General features: G+C 35.2%; 3 protein-coding genes and 1 non-coding gene across 5 annotated transcripts in view; 2 read left to right on the forward strand and 2 right to left on the reverse strand.

Annotated features, from left to right (window-relative positions):
* Positions 1-397: 397 nt before the first annotated feature.
* On the reverse strand, positions 398-9,412 carry LOC115456209 (protein suppressor of forked). The gene is made up of 18 exons (XM_030185171.2): positions 9,383-9,412; positions 8,945-9,136; positions 8,247-8,279; positions 6,387-6,484; positions 5,917-6,070; positions 5,644-5,737; positions 5,309-5,448; positions 4,893-5,084; positions 4,374-4,511; positions 3,940-4,082; positions 3,290-3,447; positions 2,560-2,726; positions 2,170-2,277; positions 1,934-2,022; positions 1,672-1,772; positions 1,322-1,456; positions 805-911; positions 398-551 (listed from the first exon to the last, which is right to left on the reverse strand). Exons 1-18 carry the CDS (start codon positions 9,410-9,412, stop codon positions 447-449), a joined length of 2,184 nt encoding a protein of 727 aa, XP_030041031.1. The 3' UTR covers positions 398-446.
* Positions 9,413-10,749: 1,337 nt separating this feature from the next.
* LOC115456196 (U6 snRNA-associated Sm-like protein LSm2) lies at positions 10,750-11,204 on the forward strand. Its single transcript, XM_030185157.2, has one exon. The coding sequence runs from the start codon at positions 10,811-10,813 to the stop codon at positions 11,096-11,098; it is 288 nt and encodes a 95-aa protein (XP_030041017.1). The 5' UTR covers positions 10,750-10,810; the 3' UTR covers positions 11,099-11,204.
* Positions 11,205-13,836: 2,632 nt separating this feature from the next.
* LOC115456182 (ankyrin repeat domain-containing protein 50) overlaps positions 13,837-22,926 on the forward strand; it is a 62,618-nt gene continuing 53,528 nt past the window's right edge. For both annotated transcript variants that reach the window (XM_037444433.1, XM_037444434.1), the window contains exon 1: positions 13,837-14,227. The gene's annotated coding sequence lies outside the window, so the exon portion shown is untranslated. The remainder of the gene's footprint in view (positions 14,228-22,926) is intronic.
* On the reverse strand, positions 18,510-18,589 carry Trnal-uag. The gene has a single exon. It is a non-coding gene; the product is annotated as a tRNA-Leu (tRNA).

Here is a 22,926-nt window from a genome sequence, read left to right on the forward strand (position 1 = left end):
ATAGGTTTATTTGGTTTTAAACATGTCTTTTAAAATAATTTTAAATAAATTATCAGTTAATTTATGCATCATATCATGTTTATTATAGGATTATATGACCATAGTTCCATTTCTAACTTCCCAAGTAACAAATTCAAAACGCTTCTACACTGCCCTATTCTTTTTCTTTATCTAAAATTATCTACTTATTCCGCTAGTTATGTAGCTGACTGTACATCCAGTAAGGTAAGCTAGCAGATATTACATTTTGATTTCTAGGTTATTTTATAAACCATATTATAAGGCAACTGCGTCTATGACTGCAATATCTTTAGGACTGCAATGTATAGTTCTAGAAACTGTTTAACCATAAAACACATCCTTGGGCCAAATAATAAAGGTAAAATAAAACCACAAGTTCATATAAAATCATATTCTTAATTCATTGTTTTCATGTATAAAATGGTTTACTTGACGCGTTTCTGCTGCCTTTGGCGGTAAATATCGTTGACTGGAGGCGCCACCCCAAGCTCGTCGTCGTCGGAATCGTCTCCCGCTTTCCTTCTGCGGGCCTGTTGACAATATTAGTGAGGGATAAAGTCTTGACAACATTTTGAAAAAGTAACATTGACAACAACACTACATACTAATGTTAAAATATTAACCCAGCAAGCGAGTGCGTTAACTATCGATTGTGCCGATTATATCGATTATCGATATTATCTCTACTATAAATATTAATGCAAATTTTTTTTCATAGCAAACATTTTGTTTCGCTATAGGTTTTCTTTTTTTTTATTACTACTATTGGGTTATACAATATACCTTGCTGGCTACTGTGGTGATGCCCTCGTCATCAACTATCCAATGTACTGATCGTGCTAAGTCGAACAGCTTCGTGTCACACCCGTTCTCTTGCGTTGGCGCTGGCGCTGTGGAACAAAAGAAAATAAGACATTGTTAACAATAGATTGCACAAATATCGATTAAATTATAAAAGGCTGTTGACATATGCACACGTTTCCCAAAGGAAAGTTGTTGGTGTTATGGAGGATGAATATACGTTGAGACGTGTTGATGCTTTTAGGGTCTTTATTAAACTGCACTCATAATACTAACTTCATACTATATATTACAAAACTTTACATACTAAGTACACACACTATAGTTGGCTTATCTAAGAGGCTATATCAACTGCATCTACCGCCTGTCACTTGTGTAGATGAATGTATTATTATTTTTTTTAAACCTATTATAATAATATATATATTTTTCAATCTATGCCAGGGTTAGCATAATAGACTTGCTAATTAAGCTGATCAATAGTATAGAATATACTTACGTTTGTCAGGCAATGAGATCCTGTTGAACAGCTGCATTAGCCTGTCGACCGCCACGAACGGGCCCCTGTAGCACGACGGAGGCGGCATGAGCGTGCAGAGGTGCGCAGCCGCAGGGGGCATCGGGAATGTACCGCCTGGGAAAACAGTGTTCATTATATACATATTATCACGCCCTTTAGAAAGATTTATATCTCGGCAGCTATGTTATTTCGGATGTTATTTGGGGCAAGATAATGTGTGAAAAAGTAGAAATGAAATCTTTATTTAATTTTGCTGGAAAATAATTATGTCCTCGATGCGGAATGGGCTCGTATACAAAGCAGTTAAATTTAAATGGTTATACGCGTACCAGGTATAGGGTGTTCGCCGGGTAGTGGGTTCATTTTCGGCTTATAAGGTATCATCTGACTGATGTCTGGTCGGGCTATGTCCTTATTGGGGTCATTGTCTCTGCAAAATAAAATATTATGTTGTATATTTTAAGCGTAAAATTGTGGGTGGTTTTGTGTAATCGCTAAGTAATTCAATCTACATATATAATCTGCAAAGTACAGTATCAACACAAGGTTCAAAGAAAAAATATAACAAATAAGGAGGAAAGATGGTCGTACTTTTGTCCCAATATGACTGCAGCCAGTTCAGGTGATATTCCTGCTAGTGGACCGCCGAGAGCCCACGATTTGTTCGACATTGACGCCACCTAAAACAAAACCGTAATACGAACTTCAGCAACCGATAACCAACTTCATTAAAATATCGATCTATATTATAACACTGGATGATTTATCAAACCAAGATGTAACACTAAAAAAAAACAAAAGGACCGGACAGTATCAAATTTACTTACCTCTGTATATCCAATGGACTTCAATTCGGCTATACTACACGGGTAAAGGTCCAAGAACTTGTACCTGTCGACCAGTTGCGCCGTCTCTTTACCCTCGAACTCTTTAATCTATGACAAAAAAAATTATAGCTTTTGCATATGATGCAAGAATATTCGTTATTGTTAAAAATGTAATGTGTCAGAGACAAGGGGATTCATAGACGACAAATACACCCAACAGTCATTTATGTTGTAGGTGTTGAGTTAAGGGAGCTTTATATCACTTACGCACAAAGCAACTATGAGCAAAACATAAACATTAATCAAAAGAGCAGAGATTGAAATCAATTGAATGAACGCCAACTGTTTCACTATAAAATCCGTGTAGTCTTTCGTGAATGGATAACGTACCTTTTCGAGCACAGCCTGCCTCCGCTTCTCGACCTTCACAATACTGACCAAGTCACCAATATTGGACTCAAACTCCAGAAACCTGTTCCATATATCCACAGAGCTCTCCGGCTTCAAGCTGCCTGAAGAGAGAACACGCTCGAACAGCACTCGGGTGTTGTTGTCCTCTGGATAGAAGGGAATGATATCGTATAGTGAAGAAAGATGATTGGCAATAGTCGAGGAACAGATGAAGATCGAACTTAGTTTATTTATTTGGGAAACAAACAGAACAAATGATGACTAAAAATAAATGAATGTAAATTAAGGTTCTTAATTAGTTGTATGCTTAGGAACTGACCTATGTTCAGCAGTGAACTGATACATTCTTACAATGATGATAATGATGAAGACGGGGTCAACTCAGTTTCAAGGTAAAACTAGATGTAATATTGACTGCTGTAGATAAATTTTCTTAACAAAACAATCTTACAATCTTGAGCATGTCTATATAGTAAAGTTATTTAAAGAGAATATAAGTGTTTTATATCTAAACTAGATGTTGCTCACGCCTTTGCCCGCGTGAAAAGCCTTTCCTGTTATGAAAGTTTCTACAACACTGTTCCGAACACCACCCTTAATGCAAATGGCGGCGAACTACACTCTCATACTACTAAGTATAGTGCAGTCCAAATAAATCTCGTTTCCTACACTTCCTAAAATACTACCTACCACTACCTTAAATACTCACCGTTAAGATGCGATAAATAGTCAATATAGCACAGAACGTATTCCGGTATGTGAGAAAACTTCTTCAGTCCAAGCTCGAAGATCCTGAATGCGATGTTCTTGTCTTTGGAACAGTAGTATTCCATCAACGCTGCTGCCACGAACACGTGGTATCGCGACCTAGGGCAATAACAAATACTAAGATTTTGTGGCAGGAATTTTGGTTAGATTAAGTTTTGGTGTGGCTGAGTTTTGGTATTACGAGACTTTCCCGCCCTCACACCCACCACTACAACTCCTGTAAGCCAGGATCAGCAGTGGCACGCATTTTATGACACCAAGCAAGTTTTGGTATGTGGAATTTGCTGTTAGGATATATTTTATATCCGCCATAGTGGCCCACGTAAGTGTGTCACGTTCCGAGATCAGCCTGTGTATATCCAGTTCCAGCAGGCCGGCATAATTGTTTCGTCTGTCAACTGGTAATCAACTCTCATCAGTCAATATTCTTATGGACTACACTCCCCTTACCAACAGATGCTGCGGAGTCACATTGCTGTGCAAAAAAATCGAACGCAAAATTCATGTAGAGCTTTGTTTACGTATCATTGCCTAGTTGTGTGACAGTACGTAGTTATAACTGATGGCATAGTTAAAATACAAAGGGCTTACCTGGTATCCTCCCTGGCACGTTTAAACACCGTCCTAGCTGATTTGATGCCCTCGGCACGTCTCGCGAATTTCATGTATTGTACGTAGGCCAGGGTCGGATCTATGTCCTCCATATCAAGGTATCTGGTGTACACCTGATGTACCTGGGGGAGTAAAGGTTTTGCTATAGCCATAAACACGCTATCTATTATTTTTGCAGTCCATTATAAAGAAAGGCTGTAGTTATACAGGGTGCTCCATAAAAATGGTATAACACAACATAAAGTTAGAAGAAGAATAACTAATTCTTTAGTTAGAATGAAATTATAATACCTCTAACTTATTGATTAATTTGATATTAAAATTTGAGTACAACCATAATGATCTTTTAATCATTTGTACTTTATAACAAACTATACTTACAGTAACCATTACTATCAAAAATACATAATTACCTTATTGTAATGAAGTCTGCTCTCTTCATAGTCAGCATGCGCGAAATGCAACAAAGTGGAGTGTTTGAGCGGACCACTCGTGGCTCTCTCGTACACGGCCGCCGCCTCATCAGAGAATAGACGCGCTGCGTTCGAATCCTGAGGAGAATATTGTACTTTTAATACATCAACAGGTTACTCTTTAGGTTAGGTTAGACAGCGAGCATTTGTAAGGCACGGTGACCCCAACATAACCGTTGTCGCCCCTCACGAAGGCTGGGCAGTAGTCATAAGGCATTTTCTCCGCGACAAAAAAAAAGGCCGGGAAGTATAGTACCGTCAACATCGCTATCTAAGTATACAATATCACTAGCTGTTCGACATTTTCTTTGTGTTTCACTTTGCTTACTATCCGATGCAGTAGTCATTTGGCTTTATTAGCGTAACAAAAATCTTCTCGTGAAAGGTTTGATTAGAAACCCTTGAATTTCGCAGTTTCAGCTATATTTAATGAATAGAGTCTCGGGTGTCAAAACTCACCCCTTTCTCCTGCAGCAGTTTGGCCGAATGGTCGAGAAACTGTGCCGCCTGGTGCCACACGTCAGGATGGTGCGCGAGACACAGCAAGCACTGTTCTATGGCGAACATGACGCGCCGCGCCACCAGCGCCGTGTCTTCCGAACGGAGTGGGTTCGATCGCTCCCAGGTTATGTACTTCTTCCATAGTTCTACCTGAAAATAATTCGAGTTAAAGCATTACTGAAATCAAACATAGTTACATTTCAGTTAGTAACGTTTTCGGACCGGCCAGTGTATTCTCATTTTAAAAGGTTAATTCTAGTGACAGTAACATACAATATGTCTTTCAGAGTTGAAAAAAATATACTATAAAAATAATGTTAACCCAGTATTTTAGGTCAATAGCTGATGTCCAGGCAATTATGATGAAATTATACCTGCTTCATCTCCTCACGATCTACGGTGGGCGGTGTGGCCGGCATGTTCCTGTTCAGCCCTCGGGTGACCGTCTCCAACTCCTTGGCGACGCGACGAGCGTTCATGTACTCGCGGGAGCGTTCCATCGCCATACGTTCCGCTAGAGATATAAATTATACATGAGATATTTATAAATAGGTCATAAAAGAAGATGCGAGGACGTAAGTAGCAGTAAGACGTACTGCCGAAGCAGAGCAAACATGTTTGATTTCATCCTTGGTGTACATGTTATTGAAGTTATACATGTATTTATATCATTTTTAGCTAGCTTTAAAAGTAATTGAAAATATCTTACCTATAATAGTATTGATACTTTGTTCAAACGCAATGTAGTCCTTCCATAGAGTCTCAATTCCTATAATAGGCGTGATCACAGCTCTCTGATATACCTGCAATAAACAGATTTTAGGATGAGTACAGTTCTCGCGTTAATTACTTTTAAATGACGTGTCGATGTCGCTACACTAGCAAAAACAGATCAAACTTTGGTCAGATATATTGACTTCTTGTCATCAGAGTAGCTGGCAGGACTGTACCATAACTGATATAGCAGTGGACCAGCACTTACCTTTCTAACAGCCGATATCTTTTGATTTTCTGCGTATGACCCGACCGCGTCCACACTCTTCAGAAATGTGACATAATCGTTCCAAATCGGGTAAGCGTGAATGTCCAGCCCTATTTTGTCCAGAGCGAAATCGTAAGCTTGAGCCATCTTTTCTCTGTAATCAAAATATTGTTCACCATGAGAGTAAACACATTACGGCACTTGACCCTTGTTCCAAAAATAGTTAGTTCAGTCCTAAGGGCACCACCATACACGGTAAAGTACCCCCCATAGTGATTACTTCTAAAGAATCATACTCCGGTTCTGTCAAGTATACATCCAGTATTTATATGATCCCGGTCGGCATAACTCCGGCAACCAAAGAGACAAAACGTTGCTCATTTCTCGTACTTGATAGATGTCGTATTTTGAACATATTATACTTACAATCTGCAGCAGGATCAGTGAAGTCTCATAACAATTTAACTTACTTGTAGGTAGGCAGCATGCACTTGGTTTCTTTTACGTAGTTGAGGTACAGCCTCCAGAGTTCTATGTTGAGTATCTTCATCAGGCAACGCTGGAACAGCTGTAGGACCATCAGCCACCAGTTAGAATAGGTATATAATCGCAGAGAAGCAGTTCTGAGTCTTGTGTGTCAACTAGAATTAAGACTATAGTCGAAAAAGTACTGTCTGTGGCAAAAGCGTATTTATATCAGTTAGATATAAAGAAAAGATGGTTTGGAGCTCATAGGTAAACATAGAACAGGATATGATTTTTGAATAGCGATATTATAGACCTAATCACATTATATTGATATATCTTCATCTCGACTAAATAATTATTATTATACATTACGAATGATGCAGATATTCGAATCCGCATTGCTCTTTAATGAATATGTAATGCACTAATTTAAACATATTCCTAAAATAAAAATATTATAAAAAAGACTATAAACCACCATAAATAGTATAATCCTATGGATTTCATAAATTTAAAAATATTTACTAAATTTATTAATAAAGTTGCTTTTGGTGTAATAACTTCAGTACACATTTACTTCAGAAAACAATTACTACTTTTGCAATTTAACAGTTGGGTTTGTTTTTTTCTACTTACAAAAAATCGACTGCAAAAATTACTACAAACAAAAAAAACTTATATACGTGTTTCTAAAACACGAGCAAATAGTTTGCTTTTCAATTTGTGTTAAAATGCACATTACAAAAATTTGTGAAGACAGTAAATCGTTTCGTTTGGGCAATATTGTGTTTAAAATACATCCTCAATCCCCAGCAAATACACTAAATTATACGCGGATGTTAACACGAAATTCGCATTTGCGGAAGTCTAAAATTGAACATCATTTATATAAATTAGTAATTTACCCTTTTGTGACAAATGTAATAATAGTAATTGGATTTTTATTGGTTACCTTCATTCTGCAACACCCTGTATATATTTTTATTACTTATGCCTTAAGGTATGAAATAGAGCTGGGATATCGCCTGATGGCATGGAATCATCGTTACTAATGCACTGAGCACTTTAATAAAAAAATAGGAATTTGGAAGAACAATTAAATAAAAAGTTTTCAAACACTTCACAACTATCTATTGATATATATGATTGTCACAATAATTATTGCTACTTACCTTCCACACAGGACAAGTTTTTTCAGATAAATCCATAGTAAAATATTTAATAATAGTTGGCAGTTTATAGAAGTTTATAGAACCATTAATATATCAGATACTGCCATAACAAATAATTCAATTAAAGTAACTTCTTTATTGCATGACTAAGGGCAGAATAATGTTTTTTTATGGCAAGAATAGTTTTTGCTTTTATATGTTGCAAACATCATTTTATATTGTTAAATTAGGAAAATAGTCAACAGGGATTATTTACATTTCGAAAGCGAGCCTCTGTGGCAATTGTTTTGTCAATATAATAGAAGTATTTGTCAAAAGTGTATAGTAATAGCATAAGACATTTCTTGTTGATTTTGTTACGCCAAAAAGTTGTAGCTATTGTTCATTCATATTTATTTATATAATTTATTATAATGACTACTTGATTAAATTTTGTAAATTAAATTCTAGATGTTTGCCAGCAGAAAGTCGCCTCCAATATGTCTGAACACATATTACCCTAGCCGAAAAAAAAGAATTATTTGTTAATCTTTGAATGTTTATTTCAACTTAAATCTAATACACTAAACATCAAATCATAGATGATAATTTATGGAATCAATTTGTTGTCTATGGCTTTATATTTAAACTAATATCACAGATTTATTGTTTACTTAAATATTAATCAATTTACATTGTAGTTATACTAACCTTTTCCACTTTTTCAAAATTGCGTGCTTTCATCTGAAATAATATTGTTTTGTATTATGTTTGATTGTAGCTGTAGGTAGGCATAGTGTGGCAAATTTTGTAAAGACATTTGTAAAATAATATTTTTATTAGAAGCTTATGCATATTGAAATACATATTGATAATTATTCTGAATGACATTTTCATTGGTTGCAGGACAGAAGCTAAGCTAAATTAGTTTATTTGAGCTGAGATATTTTATAATACTCATATTCAGATCGCAAACTATGGAAACTAAACTATGTTTTATGTAATTATTTCAGCTATGAGAGCTAATTGAAAGTAACTTAGCTTACTTTTCAGTATGCTTTTGACTTTTATTCAGGGAAAGTTCTTTCATGCATGCAGAGACAGTAAATAATGTGAATAATTTTTTTTTTATCAATATTTTCAACGTCATGATAAATAATCCACGGACTGTCTGAAGTGGATTAGTTTTGAATATATGACCAAAACAAAATGTACTAGCAAATAAAAAAAAAAAAATTAAATGCTTCATTATACAACACAAACATAGCTGCACTTATGATAAGTCAAGGTACATGACATTACTTAATTATTACTTCTATTTAGTCCCTAATATAACTACAGACATTTTATATTGGACATAAAATAGATGAAAGTCCAAAATAAGTGTGAAGTCCACAGTCCATACTCACCTCCTGCTCAATGTAAATTTTCCAATACCGTCCAGTGGTAGGGAAGGCTGTGATGAGCCTCTCGTACATCGTCCTAACTTCGTTGATGTTACGCGTCTGTGCCTCTCTGATGAGCAGCGACCAGGAGTCCACATCATAAATGTTGGACTCTACCGCTCTTTGGGCGCGGGTTAGTCTCTCGTTTCCCCAGTCCTAAGGTTTTAATTAGGAATTACATCTTAGACTTTGTGGTTCTTTTACATACACAATAACACTTTCTTATTTATTTAGTGAATATATATGCACAATGACACATCGCAACAAAGTCATCACAAATTAACACAAAAAAACTGACGCTGTCTAATCATTCAGAGTATGTTGTATATAACCTAGCATTGAATAGATTAATCTCATTATAAAAATGTAAATTTATATGCATAAATAGTGCTTTTTACTTACAATTTCCGGGTTTTCTTCGGCAGTACTCATTTTGTTGATGTTTAGGTTATACTGCTGAATCTATCACTACGGTTCTTCAGAAAATAATAATAATAAAAGATATGATATTATTATTCACGTATGCTAAAACTACATTTATTGTTTACTAGAAAGAAAAATATAAGTAGATAATTATTTAAACTTTAAGAAAGAGACGCCATGGAAATTGGCCTAGAGATGTCTTCAAGGAGAATTATAATATCTTTATCTTCGTAGGGAAATCGATATATAAAAATTAGGTTAATCGATTTTGTACTTATCAGTATCGATTCATCTAATAATTTATGTTTGTACTTTGTACGGTTGTAAATGCACATACCAAGAGAATTGTAATATTATATTATATAGAAATACATAAACATCATTATGGTGGCTACTATTGAATACGGATCTAAGATGGTCAAATCTGTAAAACAAAGATTCTAAACTTAAAGGTGGCATGGGGACTATAGATTATTGTTGTCTCAACATAGTAATCTTTAATATGCACAAAATTAAAGATTACTATGTTGAGACAACAATAATCTATAGTCCCCATGCCACCTTAATATGCACAAAATTAAAGATTACTATGTTGAGACAACAATAATCTATAGTCCCCATGCCACCTTTAAGTTTAGAATCTTTGTTTTACAGATTTGACCATCTTAGATCCGTATTCAATAGTAGCCACCATAATGATGTTTATGTATTTCTATATAATATAATATTACAATTCTCTTGGTATGTGCATTTACAACCGTACTAAGTACAAACATAAATTATTAGATGAATCGATACTGATAAGTACAAAATCGATTAACCTAATTTTTATATATTTATTTGGCTTCAAAAACTGTTTTAAACATCTTATACGTAGTATTTGTAGTATTTGACATTATTTTGTTATTTTTCCACTTCGGTTATTTATTTAATTCATTCGCGAACGACGATAATCCTGTTTCCAACACGAGGTGGTGCCTCAATTAATGACTATTAAATGTAAAATTTATAATAGACTGTAATCGATATAATTGAAATTATTATTCTAAATACATTTCACATCCCTTAAACGGGCCGTATTGACATTGCATTCGAAAACTAAATATTTTAAATGTTTTCAACTATAATAATGTACATGTATTATAACATTTTAAGGTATGATTTTAACTGTCTTTTAGAAATTTTTATATGTAGTGAAAAATTGATTACATAAAACATTATTATTTTTTTAGGAAGATCTTCCAGAAAAATAAGAGATAACCGTATTTTATCTTTTAAATAAAATATTACATTTTATCAATTTCAAAACGTACTGGAGATGTGATGTTGACAGTTGACACTTTGGCAATTGACATTAGAATTTATTTCATTTTGAGGCGGGCGATAACTGTGTCATAATAAACAAAAATGTTATTCTACTCATTTTTCAAATCTTTAATTGGAAAAGACGTGGTTGTGGAGCTCAAAAATGACCTGAGCATATGCGGGACGTTACACTCTGTGGATCAATACTTGAACATAAAACTATCTGATATAAGCGTCATCGATCCGGACAAATATCCTCATATGCTGTCGGTAAAGAATTGTTTTATCCGAGGGTCTGTGGTTCGTTACGTGCAGCTGCCGGCAGACGAAGTCGACACTCAACTCCTGCAAGATGCTGCACGGAAAGAAGCTACCGTTTCTACAAGATAATCCTAACCTATAAACAGCGTTCGAATTTGCTGTTTGGACTTATAAGTGGGTGTAAATACTAATTTAAGCGTAAATTTTTCAATAAAATTCTAACGTGTCTCATTAATGTTTTTGTTTTATTCAGACTACCTTGTTTGTTTCGTATTATAACATGTCCCTTTATTTAGTACTAGCGTTTCCCGCGGCTCCACCCGCGTTAAAAAGTTTTTCAGGCTAAAGTTTTCCCTTATGAAAGTAGTAGTTTCCCGGGACCCTATGTTCTTCCCGGGGTCTCAAACTGTCTCCATACCAAATTTCATCTTAATACGTTGGGTAGTTTTTGAGTTCAACATGTTCAGGCAGACAAATGCAGCGGGGACTTTGTTTTATTATATATTTTTTAGAACTTTTTAAGAGGTACAATCCCGTCATACATCATTGTTGCATAACTTTAACCGTTTACGCAGCGCACATAACGGAAGCTCTCAAAACTAATAAATTGTCCCCATTTTTGCAACATGTTTCATTATTGCTCCGCTCCTATTGGTCATAGCGTGATGATATATAACTAAGAGCACTCCACAAACAAAGGGCTATTCAACACAAAAAGAATTTTTCAGTTCGAATCGGTAGTTCCTGAGATTAGCCATGACTGCTCTGCTCCTATTAAGTATAGCGTGATGATATATAGCCTATAGCACTCCACGAACAAAGGGCTATCCAACGCAAAAAGAATTTTTCAGTTTGGACCGGTAGTTCCTGAGATCAGCCATTACTGCTCCGCTCCTATTGGGTATAGCGTGATGATATATAGCCTATAGCACTCCACGAACAAAGGGCTATCCAACGCAAAAATATTTTTTCAGTTTGGACCGGTAGTTCCTGAGATCAGCCATTACTGCTCCGCTCCTATTGGGTATAGCGTGATTATATATAGCCTATAGCACTCCACGAACAAAGGGCTATCCAACGCAAAAAGAATTTTTCAGTTTGGACCGGTAGTTCCTGAGATCAGCCATTACTGCTCCGCTCCTATTGGGTATAGCGTGATGATATATAGCCTATAGCACTCCACGAACAAAGGGCTATCCAACGCAAAAAGAATTTTTCAGTTTGGACCGGTAGTTCCTGAGATCAGCCATTACTGCTCCGCTCCTATTGGGTATAGCGTGATGATATATAGCCTATAGCACTCCACGAACAAAGGGCTATCCAACGCAAAAATAATTTTTCAGTTTGGACCGGTAGTTCCTGAGATCAGCCATTACTGCTCCGCTCCTATTGGGTATAGCGTGATGATATATAGCCTATAGCACTCCACGAACAAAGGGCTATCCAACGCAAAAAGAATTTTTCAGTTTGGACTGGTAGTTCCTGAGATTAGCGCGTTCAAACAAACAAACAAACAAACAAACAAACTCTTCAGCTTTATATAATAGTATAGATTAAAAGTTCAAATAGCTAGTACTGAAATAAATAATAAATAGCATACTGTAGTTTGCATTTAATACAAAAGGTTTATAAACTATTTTTTTTTAAACTATATTTTTTATAATCCGTTAATGGATAACAATATTGTTTATTACTTTATTACTTTGCGTGAAACGAAATGTTAAAAGCTTTCTTCGTGACATTTTTTTTCAATGATCAGTTATATTCACACCGTTGTATAAAAAATCTACTATTATAGTAGAAAAGGTATTTTTTAATAAGAGATAGGTATATACAGAAAGATTTCACAGCGTCTAACATTTTCAAATTATAAATATCGCGTCATCATTGAGGACGGAACATTTTGTGCTAGTTACGTATTCAGTTGCAACATCATAGCAAGCACTAAGTAATACAATTATATTTTTATTTATTACTGTTATATTATCACTTAGCCAAGTGTGAAGTTCCACAGTAAATACAATTGTTAAAAGCATGCCACATATATAGATATAATAATCGTAAAATAATCAGCAGTAGTTATACTAAATAAATCGTCAAACGATACAGTTTGTACGACTTCCTGTGTATCAAAACTCAATCTCTCCGAAATATATTGAAGTATCAGCTTGGAAATAATAATATTATCCACAAAGATTCGCAAACTCAATATAAGTACGCAGGTACCTACAGTTAAAAATTGTCAATAATATGTTAACAGCTATGTATTAATGTGATGCCCTAGGTTAGATTTTCAAGTCGGGCCATATAAAATAGAAGCTTTCAATATGATTTGTAGAGATTTAAAATTCCCCAGAGAGGATTGTTATTAGGAATGCGATCATAACTAAAAATTATGCCAGATAGATTATTCATGGTGCAACGGTTTTTAAAGAGTAGGTATGGTGCGTCGAAACGAAATTGGAATGAGATACTTATGGGATGGTCGTAGAAAACAGATCATACTTATTTGCAGGATCACAATCTGTAGCTAAATAGTATAAACAAATTAGTTTGCCTGGGTAGGTACCACCGCAATGTCTATTTCTGCCGCCAAGCAGCAGTGTGTAGTCATTGTTGTGTTCCGGTTTGATGGATATTGTAGCCAGTGTAACTACTGGACATAATAAGACTTAATATCTCATGTTAATATGCCTTTTGTTTATTACAAGAAAGATATTATAATACTGAAGTCTCTTGGGCACAAGTGCTAGCCACATCTTATTATGTTTTTTTTACAATGGAGGAAAGTTTATACAACGTTTGGCAATAAAATGAAATATACTTCTAAAATGGCTTTGGTAGAAATATGCTGCTTGATTGGTAACACTGGTGTTTCATTCATTTCAATATTTCGAAGCTTTTCGCTCTTCGCGATCGCTAATCGTCGCTGTTTATGTATTTTATCTATAGAATTTATCTCAGTCGAATGAATAGAACCTTTCTGTAAAGTTATTTTCGCCGCGAGTGATGCAACGGTGCCTTTTTCGTTACACACTATGAGTGTTGCAATGTAACATACGTTCATGTTATTCAGTGTTTTCTAACATGTGATCATAAATGTAAATAATTAATTAATATAATCGCACAAAATGGACGTGAAAGGTTGTTGTAGTGGGTGTTATGTATTATGACTATATATAATTCAGTGTGGTGCTGTTGAGAGAGCAAGTTTTTCGTTCATCAAACCCCGTCACAGTCTGCTTGCGAGTAACAAAAGTAAGATTTTATTTTTATATTACAGAACCTTTGTTTATATTACAAGTGGCCAGTGTTTACTGTTTTATTGCAAACAGGCTTGTTATCGAAACTTCATTTATGTCTTTTATTTTGTTTTTCGTAAAACATTATTTTTTTTAGTAAATAATAATATCAGAAATTCCGCCAAGATTGATACAAGTGAATTAATATATTTTGAATTTGGAATGTTTTCTTTCGTTTTAAATCTATATCTACAATTAACGCGTTGCCGGCTGCATCTGTGACTCACGTCAGTACACTACTCTGGGTTTATTTTTTTTTGTTACTTATAACGATCGCGGTTAATTTTGCGCGGCATTATGCTTTCGGCACATTCAATTAACGTCAATTAACGCAATTTAAATGCATGTTTAGAGGTCTGTGTAGTTTATTTGTATTTAGTAAAATTGATTTGACAGTCAAGTGTAAAGAATTTATTAACCAAATCCAGCTATTTTATCTTACATCAGAGAATTCCAAAGCCATAATGCGTCATAGAGAAAGTTAATAAGTATAAGATGAAATCAGTAAACTGTGTTATCAATTGAGTCATTGCTATAAACTTCTAAATGCTCATTTTATGAATAAACAGTAAATGTTAGTCATACATTAATGTCATGCAGATCTTAGATTACATGCAACATCAAACACCTTGCAATTTACAACAATAATTTCTTTTGGGTATTACATTCTCAAGGGTTTCAATCAATGACAATGGATACTATTAATATTAACAGATATAGTTGCAAATTGTATTATACTATTTAGCATTGTATATTTTTTACTATTTCAGTTCATACCACATAATTATACCTAACAGCTACATAGTCTTGACCTGAAATTACAAATTATTGGTTCTAATTTCTACACAATATGTCCTTGTTGTTCCAATCCAAAATCAATAATCCCATCCTCACAGTTTTTCTTGGAGATCATATTTTAATTGTAGTCAAAAAAGAACAGCATGTTTTCCCAACTTTTAGTAATTATAGGATGTAATGGTGTTTATTGCAGAAGGCAACTTTCAGCTGTATTCTATAAGATATGTCATTTCCATAGTAAAACACAACTCATTTGTTAGGACCTATGAGTAATTTCATTCCCAGCAACAAGTTAATTGAATTTTTTTTGACTATAATATCCTACTTATTAATGTATGATCTCCAGAAAAGGTACATATTGAACTGATATCATCAGAAAAAAAATTACATATTGAGTACATATTTTAAGTCAGATGTAATAGGTATAAAACTATTAACATTTACCCCAGGTTGATTCCCAGCAAAGAAAAAGTGCAACAATGTATCTCCTTGCTTAAAACTCTCTTTGCCACATCTTTAAAAAACGTACATAATTCTAGCATATATTTATAATGAAGAATACTAACTGTAGAGTGTTATAATAATGCAGATATTGATAAAGATTGTGGCAGTTCTTAAACAAAAAGTTTACAAAAACACTCTAGCACTTGTATAATTTTGTAGGGGCATAGTTATCTATTTATCAAGTATAATATGAAATGGAATCTATTCTCTTATAAATACTCTACGGTTAACAGAGGTTAGACCTTCTCTCCTATCCAACAGGATTAAATTCTGCAAAACTATTATGTTTAAGCAATACAATAATTTTTTAAATATATTTTTTCAACTTACTAGCCAATACCAATACTGAAATTTGACTTCTTACTACTTAAGTTGCACTTTTTAGTAAAAAGGTGTCAGTAATGAAAACAACATAATCAATACAATACATAAACTCAAAAGATGCACCGTCATATCGATGTAACTCGTAAATTTATCTGCATAATGCCTATTCTAGGCATGATGGATTCTCACTGTTGTTTTAATTCTTATTTATTATTTTCATAATTGCCTCATTGATTTAATGGTGGAGTAATTAGTGTGAGTAAAACATTTAAATTTCTGTAGTGAAACTCTAGGTTGTACAATCAAAATAGAGATTTCATTGTAAACTGCCCTGTATTGGGAATTATGGCTGATATCGCAACAGTCTCACTACGTCACCATTGTCTACCTTCAGGAATACAGCTATGAGATCCATATGTTTTATCTTAAAGTGACAGTAATTCTATTAGAGATATCGAAACGGTCACTGTCAGCACATTTTGATAAACAAAAATTGGAGTCATATTATTATTTTTCATAATACTATCAGAGTGCGACTTGTCGGAGCTAGCCACTATGGGAGAATTTTTATCTATTTTTTGCATGGCAGTTGCCTTTCAGTACCTTTTGTTTATAGGCACTGCAAAGTGGCACAACAGCACTTATTTGATGGTTCCAGATGCAGTATTGATTTGATGATAGATGACTGTCTCTCACTTAGTCTATTGGACACAATCTTGCTGGCCTGTTCGAAAATACATCGCGTATCAGTAGAAGGGATTATTTCCCGCACATTCCTCGGCATTTAGTTTACAAACGATAACGATAATTAAGAGAGTGTGAGCAGTAATAAAAAAGAACAAATAGTTGTGTTAATTGTTATTTCCGATAGATAAGTTTATTGTGGGACTCGTTAACGTAATGTCCTTGTACACTCGCGTGAAACGCATGCGGTTTTACGTTTTCTACTCGGATCGGGTTATCTTTGTGACCTAGTTTTAGATGTTTTGGGATCAGTTGACCAATGTATAGCCTTCGTTTCGCAGTGGACGATCAGCCGGATGTTAAATGAAGGGCGATTTCGACTTCTCCATTGAGTCAAATGAGCGCGATTCGAAAATTTTCGGGTCTGGGTGTGGTGTTAGTATTGGATCTGGGGTTGGGGCCAGGACTTTGTGTTTCTTTGTAAGATGCGTAATGTAGGAGATTTTTTAGGAAAGTGACTAAATTAAGTATTATTTTTATCTCATACAGGACAACGAATTAACTAGCATTTATGTTACTTTATAGGTGTACGTGACGTGAGCTCAGTTCGACGCGATTCACTTAGTTTTTATATTTTTTTTATCTGTTATCAGATAGGAGTGTGATCACTACTCTTAGTCAGATTTTTTATTACTATTTGTCGCTGTGCGTACGCCAGTAAGAGAGTCTTCGAGAATTTTCAATTATAAACTTTGGCTAGGTACTCCATAATGCGGCACCGCGCTCGTTACCCTGAGTTTTCAGGTGTTAAGTGAGAAGGACCATTAAAACATACCTTTCAAAGACCAGTCAGTAGTTTCGCGTGACAAGTACCATATTCTTGTATCTAGTGTATGCGTTAGAGCCTGGATGCACTGTTATCTCTTCCTCGTGGCGTCTTTCTGACGGCATTGACCCGTTATCAATGCCGCGCCGTGACCCTAGTTTGATTGCCGACGCACATCCTTACGATTACACTGTTATCCTTAAAACTATGTATAGTATATATATTATGTTAGCTGAACTCGGACTCCCCGTTTTCAGTACAAATTTCTGATTTTTAAAGGTTGGTTAACACATCTGTATTTTGCTATTATTGCACACATACTCATGACTCACACATCATACCTTTTACTCAAAAGAGGTAGGAAAATATGCAATTTATGTACCACAATTTTTGCTGTGTGTGTGTGTGTGTGTTCCGTCTCATGACTAGCTGAATAGCGACCATAAGCCTTGCAAAAATTCAGTCATAGTGGAGTTACTAAAAGCTTTCCAGGATCAGCAGGTCTAAATCCTACTACAAGGGACTGTTCCGCGCAGCTATCTTAGCAACAAGATACCTCGGGGCCGTGGATATACGGGGGTTTGGAAGTCGGTCCAATGCTCGCTCAGATGTTGTTATAAAGTGGCGACATTGGGCCGTAGGACCGCCGAAACCAACATAACCGTTCCACTCACCCCTATAAGTGGTGGTAGCGATAACGCGATCTTTTCCGCGAAAAGGAATGTGTAAATACAATACACATGACAGGCTGGTAGAATGGCTACCCTAGAAGGTTACAATATCTCCTTGGACTTAAATGTACATATTAAAATGGTTCCTATAAGTTTTTTTCATGTAGCTACAGATTTTTATTACCCAATATGTAGCTAAAATATTATAATGCCAATAAAATAAATGCAAATTATCATAAAAATCGTTGTAATCTTATATTACCTTGTCATCAATTGTGTTAACAATGTATTAAAAAAAATAGGATAGCAATAATTTTTTTTTAAACAATTCATAACCTATACCTGCCCATAGTACATAATTAAATATTTTAAGAATTACATTCAGTATTACGAATACAAATTCGTTGTAAAATAAAAAGCAAAAATGGTATTGACAGCGGTGGGATTCGAACCCACGCCCTTTCGGACTGGTGCCTAAAACCAGCGCCTTAGACCGCTCGGCCACGCTGCCTTACAGCAAGTGAGGCGAAAATAGCTAATGCATATTATGAAGTTGTACGTCATCAGTGATATAATTAACGTCAATTAAAATGTGCTAATGTACAGTCAGCCACAAAAGTCGCTGAACAACTTCAAAACGCGTCCACGCATTATGTTCAATCGACATGTTTCTTTTTCCTCATCTAAAATAAGATAAACCGTTAAAAGTTTATTTTAAGGCGATACCTCAAGGTCCATTTTCATACATTTTGTTTCACCTTTAATCTGGGTAACTAAACAAGTATTGGCAAGTAAAGAATTTAAATTCACGTCTAGTTAGTGATTAGTTCTCGCAGTTGAAAGAAAAACGTAAAAATAATTAATAATCATGGATATTTCGGCCTTTAAAATTTCGTCATATTAAATTTATTTATATTTACTATTGTTGATACGGAAACTAAAACTTTAAAGGCGATTGGAAATTTTGAATTTCTTTAGCTACGTTTGTTGCTAACGGTACGCAGTCTAAATTTAGTAATGATTATATTTAACCCATTGTTTCGTACATGCGTGTATAATGTGCATATTTTTTGTATGACAACTGTCGTGGGCAATATTTTTGAGTACATTTTGAGAAGATCGGCAAAATAAGTCGAGACTCGGAGGTTGACGGCGCGTTTATAATCATGCTAGCTTTTGCCTACAGCTCCGCCCGCGTGAAAATGTTTTTCGGGTATAAGTATTTTACTGGGATACAAGGTAGCCTATTATAGCTCTCAGAAGTAATGTAGCTTTCTATTAGTGATTTTTTTTTAAATTTATTTCGTAATTTCAGAGATCAGAGCGTTCAAAGAAAAAAAAAACAAACTCTTCAACTTTATATAGACATAACTAGCTCCAAAGCCATTGCGAATAATCTCATAGTGACTAAAAATACCTGCATCAAAAAGGTTTTTAATTAATTTTATTCTAACACTACAAATTGATTACATTGCACGTGACGGTGAGTGTAGTTCAAACATTATCGATGGACGGGAGACGTTGCTATTTACTTCCATCGTCGAGTCAAACCCAGACTTATACTGGCCTGTTTTAAGGGTCATCGGTGCGTCAAAATGAGACGACCTATATGGCAGATTTTTGACTTGGTATCCAATTCGGTCAAGAATATAATGGAATCCTACCCACCTGCTGAATATTACAATTATAACGTGTATTAATACATGTCGCATGTGCAAAATGCATTGTCTTATACGGGGTTATTTTGACATTGTGTTAATAAATGAAACCATTAACTTATCTTCTTGAAAATAATACTTTACCATAAGTTATTCTAATTAGATGTTAAATAATAAAGTGTACGTTTTGAACAAAATTTATATTAATAAAAAGTAATTTTGATATTATATGCTCTAAGGTTACTTACACAAAGAGAATTTGTAAGTGCGGTCCCATCATACATTCAGTCAAAAATACACCTACACATATACCATATTCGCACTATGGCGAAAATATTTGTTATTCATAGAAGATTTTTGGCATAATGTTAGCAGAGGTAAGAACGAATATGCAGTTTCATTTAGCATCTCAATAAAAAAATGGCTTTGTATAGTATCTTTCACGTCGTTATATTAATTTTATATTTGACTGAGCAATTGGCCATTGGTGGTTGAAATATCGTATTCCGGAAAAAACAAGGGGTGGCGACATTACGCGGATGTAGAAATGTGGGCTAGATGCGACATCATTATAGAAACGACATTTTTTAATGAGCGTGGCCGCTCCGATATTGCAACACTTGATATACAGTATAACTAAAATGTCTAGTCTCTATTAAAAACACGTAAGATTCGAATAATATTAGAATTATGTTGGCACGTGTTTTACTGTAGTTTCTGCCATAGCCAGTGTTCGTGAAGCGGTCTTTTTCCAGTCAGATAAAAAATATCGGTTGCTCTCTCATCAAAAAGCATTAACAAACAGCTTGTCGAATTCAGGATGACTTGTTTTACATCTCATCCATCACACATGATGTTCTTTATTGTCCCATGGAGCACTAAAATACCTAGCAACAATCCTTTAAAGTAATTCTGTCGTAGGTCACGCGAAGTCGTTGACATCTGCCACTTTCAGTACAATTTTCGCCAGACAATTTTTTTTATGCCAATTAAATTAAATTACGTTCAATGTCACATCCAGTGGCACACTGCGACCGTTCCAAAGGGTGCATTCGGAGGGCGCAGACGGGCATTAACTCATTTTAGGGCTTCGGCCGGCGGGTCGATGACACGGGCCCTTTGATCGATCGATTGCGTCATACGTGCCCTTGTCTGCGGTCGCGGGTCGGTGCGAATTCGTGCTCGTGTGTATGAGTGATGAATGTTTTTTAAGGATCTTTTAAAAAGTTCATAACTGGAATTTAAAATCAAGGTGCCAAAAGAACATTGTAAGTAGTGTATTTAATGGATACGACACGCAGTCTATACTGTATACTAATATTATAAGTTTAAGAGTTTGTTTGTTACACGCTAATATCAGGAACTACTAAACCGATTTACACTTATAGGAAGCTTTATAACTCCTGAGGCTATAGGCTACTTTTTATCGTGGAAAAATATGTATCCCTGGAAAAATATATTCACGCGACAGTTGCAGGCAAAATAGTTAATAATAATATATTACAATGTCTAACGGTCACGCAGTGCACCGCAATCATTTTTATTCAAAGCCCAAATTGGTGTTTCTGATTTCATAGTCACAATGTTACTGTTGAGTGTGCGTGATGATAAATAATTTTCCTATAAAAAATTACAATACAAAACGCACCATGCGTTGCCGGGTTTTGAGGTAGGAAAAGTCAAAAGGTTCTATTCTTGAACGTGCTTAGAAATCATAATGGTCTAGAAACACCGCAAGTGAAAGCTAGACACACAAGGACGTTGCATGGGGGAGAAAACACCTTGAAAATTGCACCGTTAACGCTATCTATCCAGATAGTGTAAATGGATAACTTATTACCCTATTTGTAATCTTTGAATTGGGCAGCTAATATTAATTATGACAACCATCGGTGAAACAAAAATAACTTGCCCATTTTGAACTTCATTCATATCTATTTTAAGTCTGTTTATTGTTGCGAGACTTTATTAAATCTATTCTAGACAGTGCCGACCTATTGACCGAATGGTAAGTTCGACGACACAGGCCTTGTTCGCTCGACTCTCGCGTCTCGCCCTTGCAGCGGTCAAGACGCCGCGTTTCATTGCGAATTTACGTTCGTGTGTTCACATTGAATCTTTGGCTCGTTAAGTTCTAGACGAGTGTCTGTCTGAGGGCTTTTTTAATACGGCTGAGGTTAGGATGGGGTTAGGAGTATTTTGAAATAATTAATGTAAGATAATTGGTTGTCGCTACTGCTGAATCTATTCTGATGAAATCTAAAATTTAATTCGAATGTAATGTTGATTTTCATTTAGGTAATCAATTGAATGTTTTAATATATTGCTTACTTGCATACATGTATAATGAAGGTATCAAAAACGAGTACAAGTCTAGAAAAATTAGGGCATACTCCAGCTCTAAACATGTTCGTCCTTGCAGCGTAAAAGGTTTCATATTCATAAAACTATGTTGCATGTTAAAGCTCGCTGTTTATTGCTAAAGTTACGACGTGCGCTCCCGAAGGGGAATGTTCTGGAATCCGGGATGCGAGCGTGGCTTGTCAGTGGAAAACTGTATTATGGTATCAGAGAGTTTTCCATCTGGGGAGTATGTTAACATGTAGCTGATGCAGAGTGGTATTAAGGTAGGTGTAAAATCTTACTTAAAAATGACGTCATCGAATAGCAGCCAAAGCCTAACGAGATTAAAATGGATTGCCGAGACAGTCTCGAATACATAGCCAGCGTCGCATCTGTATTATTTTCAAAATTTTGCATTAAACGTCATCCTAAAATATGAGGTCGTGTTATATGTCTGGAAGGCTTTCGGGGCCCACAATCCCCTAAATATTTGAAGTCGCAACTGAGTACGCTCCATCGTTGCATGTCGGGAGTTTAAATCTAATTACGTTTGCCACGAACAGACTGAGATATACAAGTGAATATTAGTAAGTTCGAAGTTGGGATTTGAGAGTTGAGACATTATTGTTCACTGAGTTAGTTTTTATGAACGGCCATCTGTCTGACGCCAATTGCTATGATATCTAATATCAAGAAAATCATATTAGAATATTCCATGCTTAGTAATTTATGACCTGGGAATCGAAAGCGGGGTCTTCCGATCCGTATACGCTCTGAGAAATTTGTATAAAAATAAATATCATGTTCAACACAAACACTTGAACTCACACTAAGACAAGTGTTTTGC

The sequence above is a fragment of the Manduca sexta genome, chromosome 28 (assembly GCF_014839805.1).
Source record: "Manduca sexta isolate Smith_Timp_Sample1 chromosome 28, JHU_Msex_v1.0, whole genome shotgun sequence".
NCBI lineage: Eukaryota > Metazoa > Arthropoda > Insecta > Lepidoptera > Sphingidae > Manduca > Manduca sexta.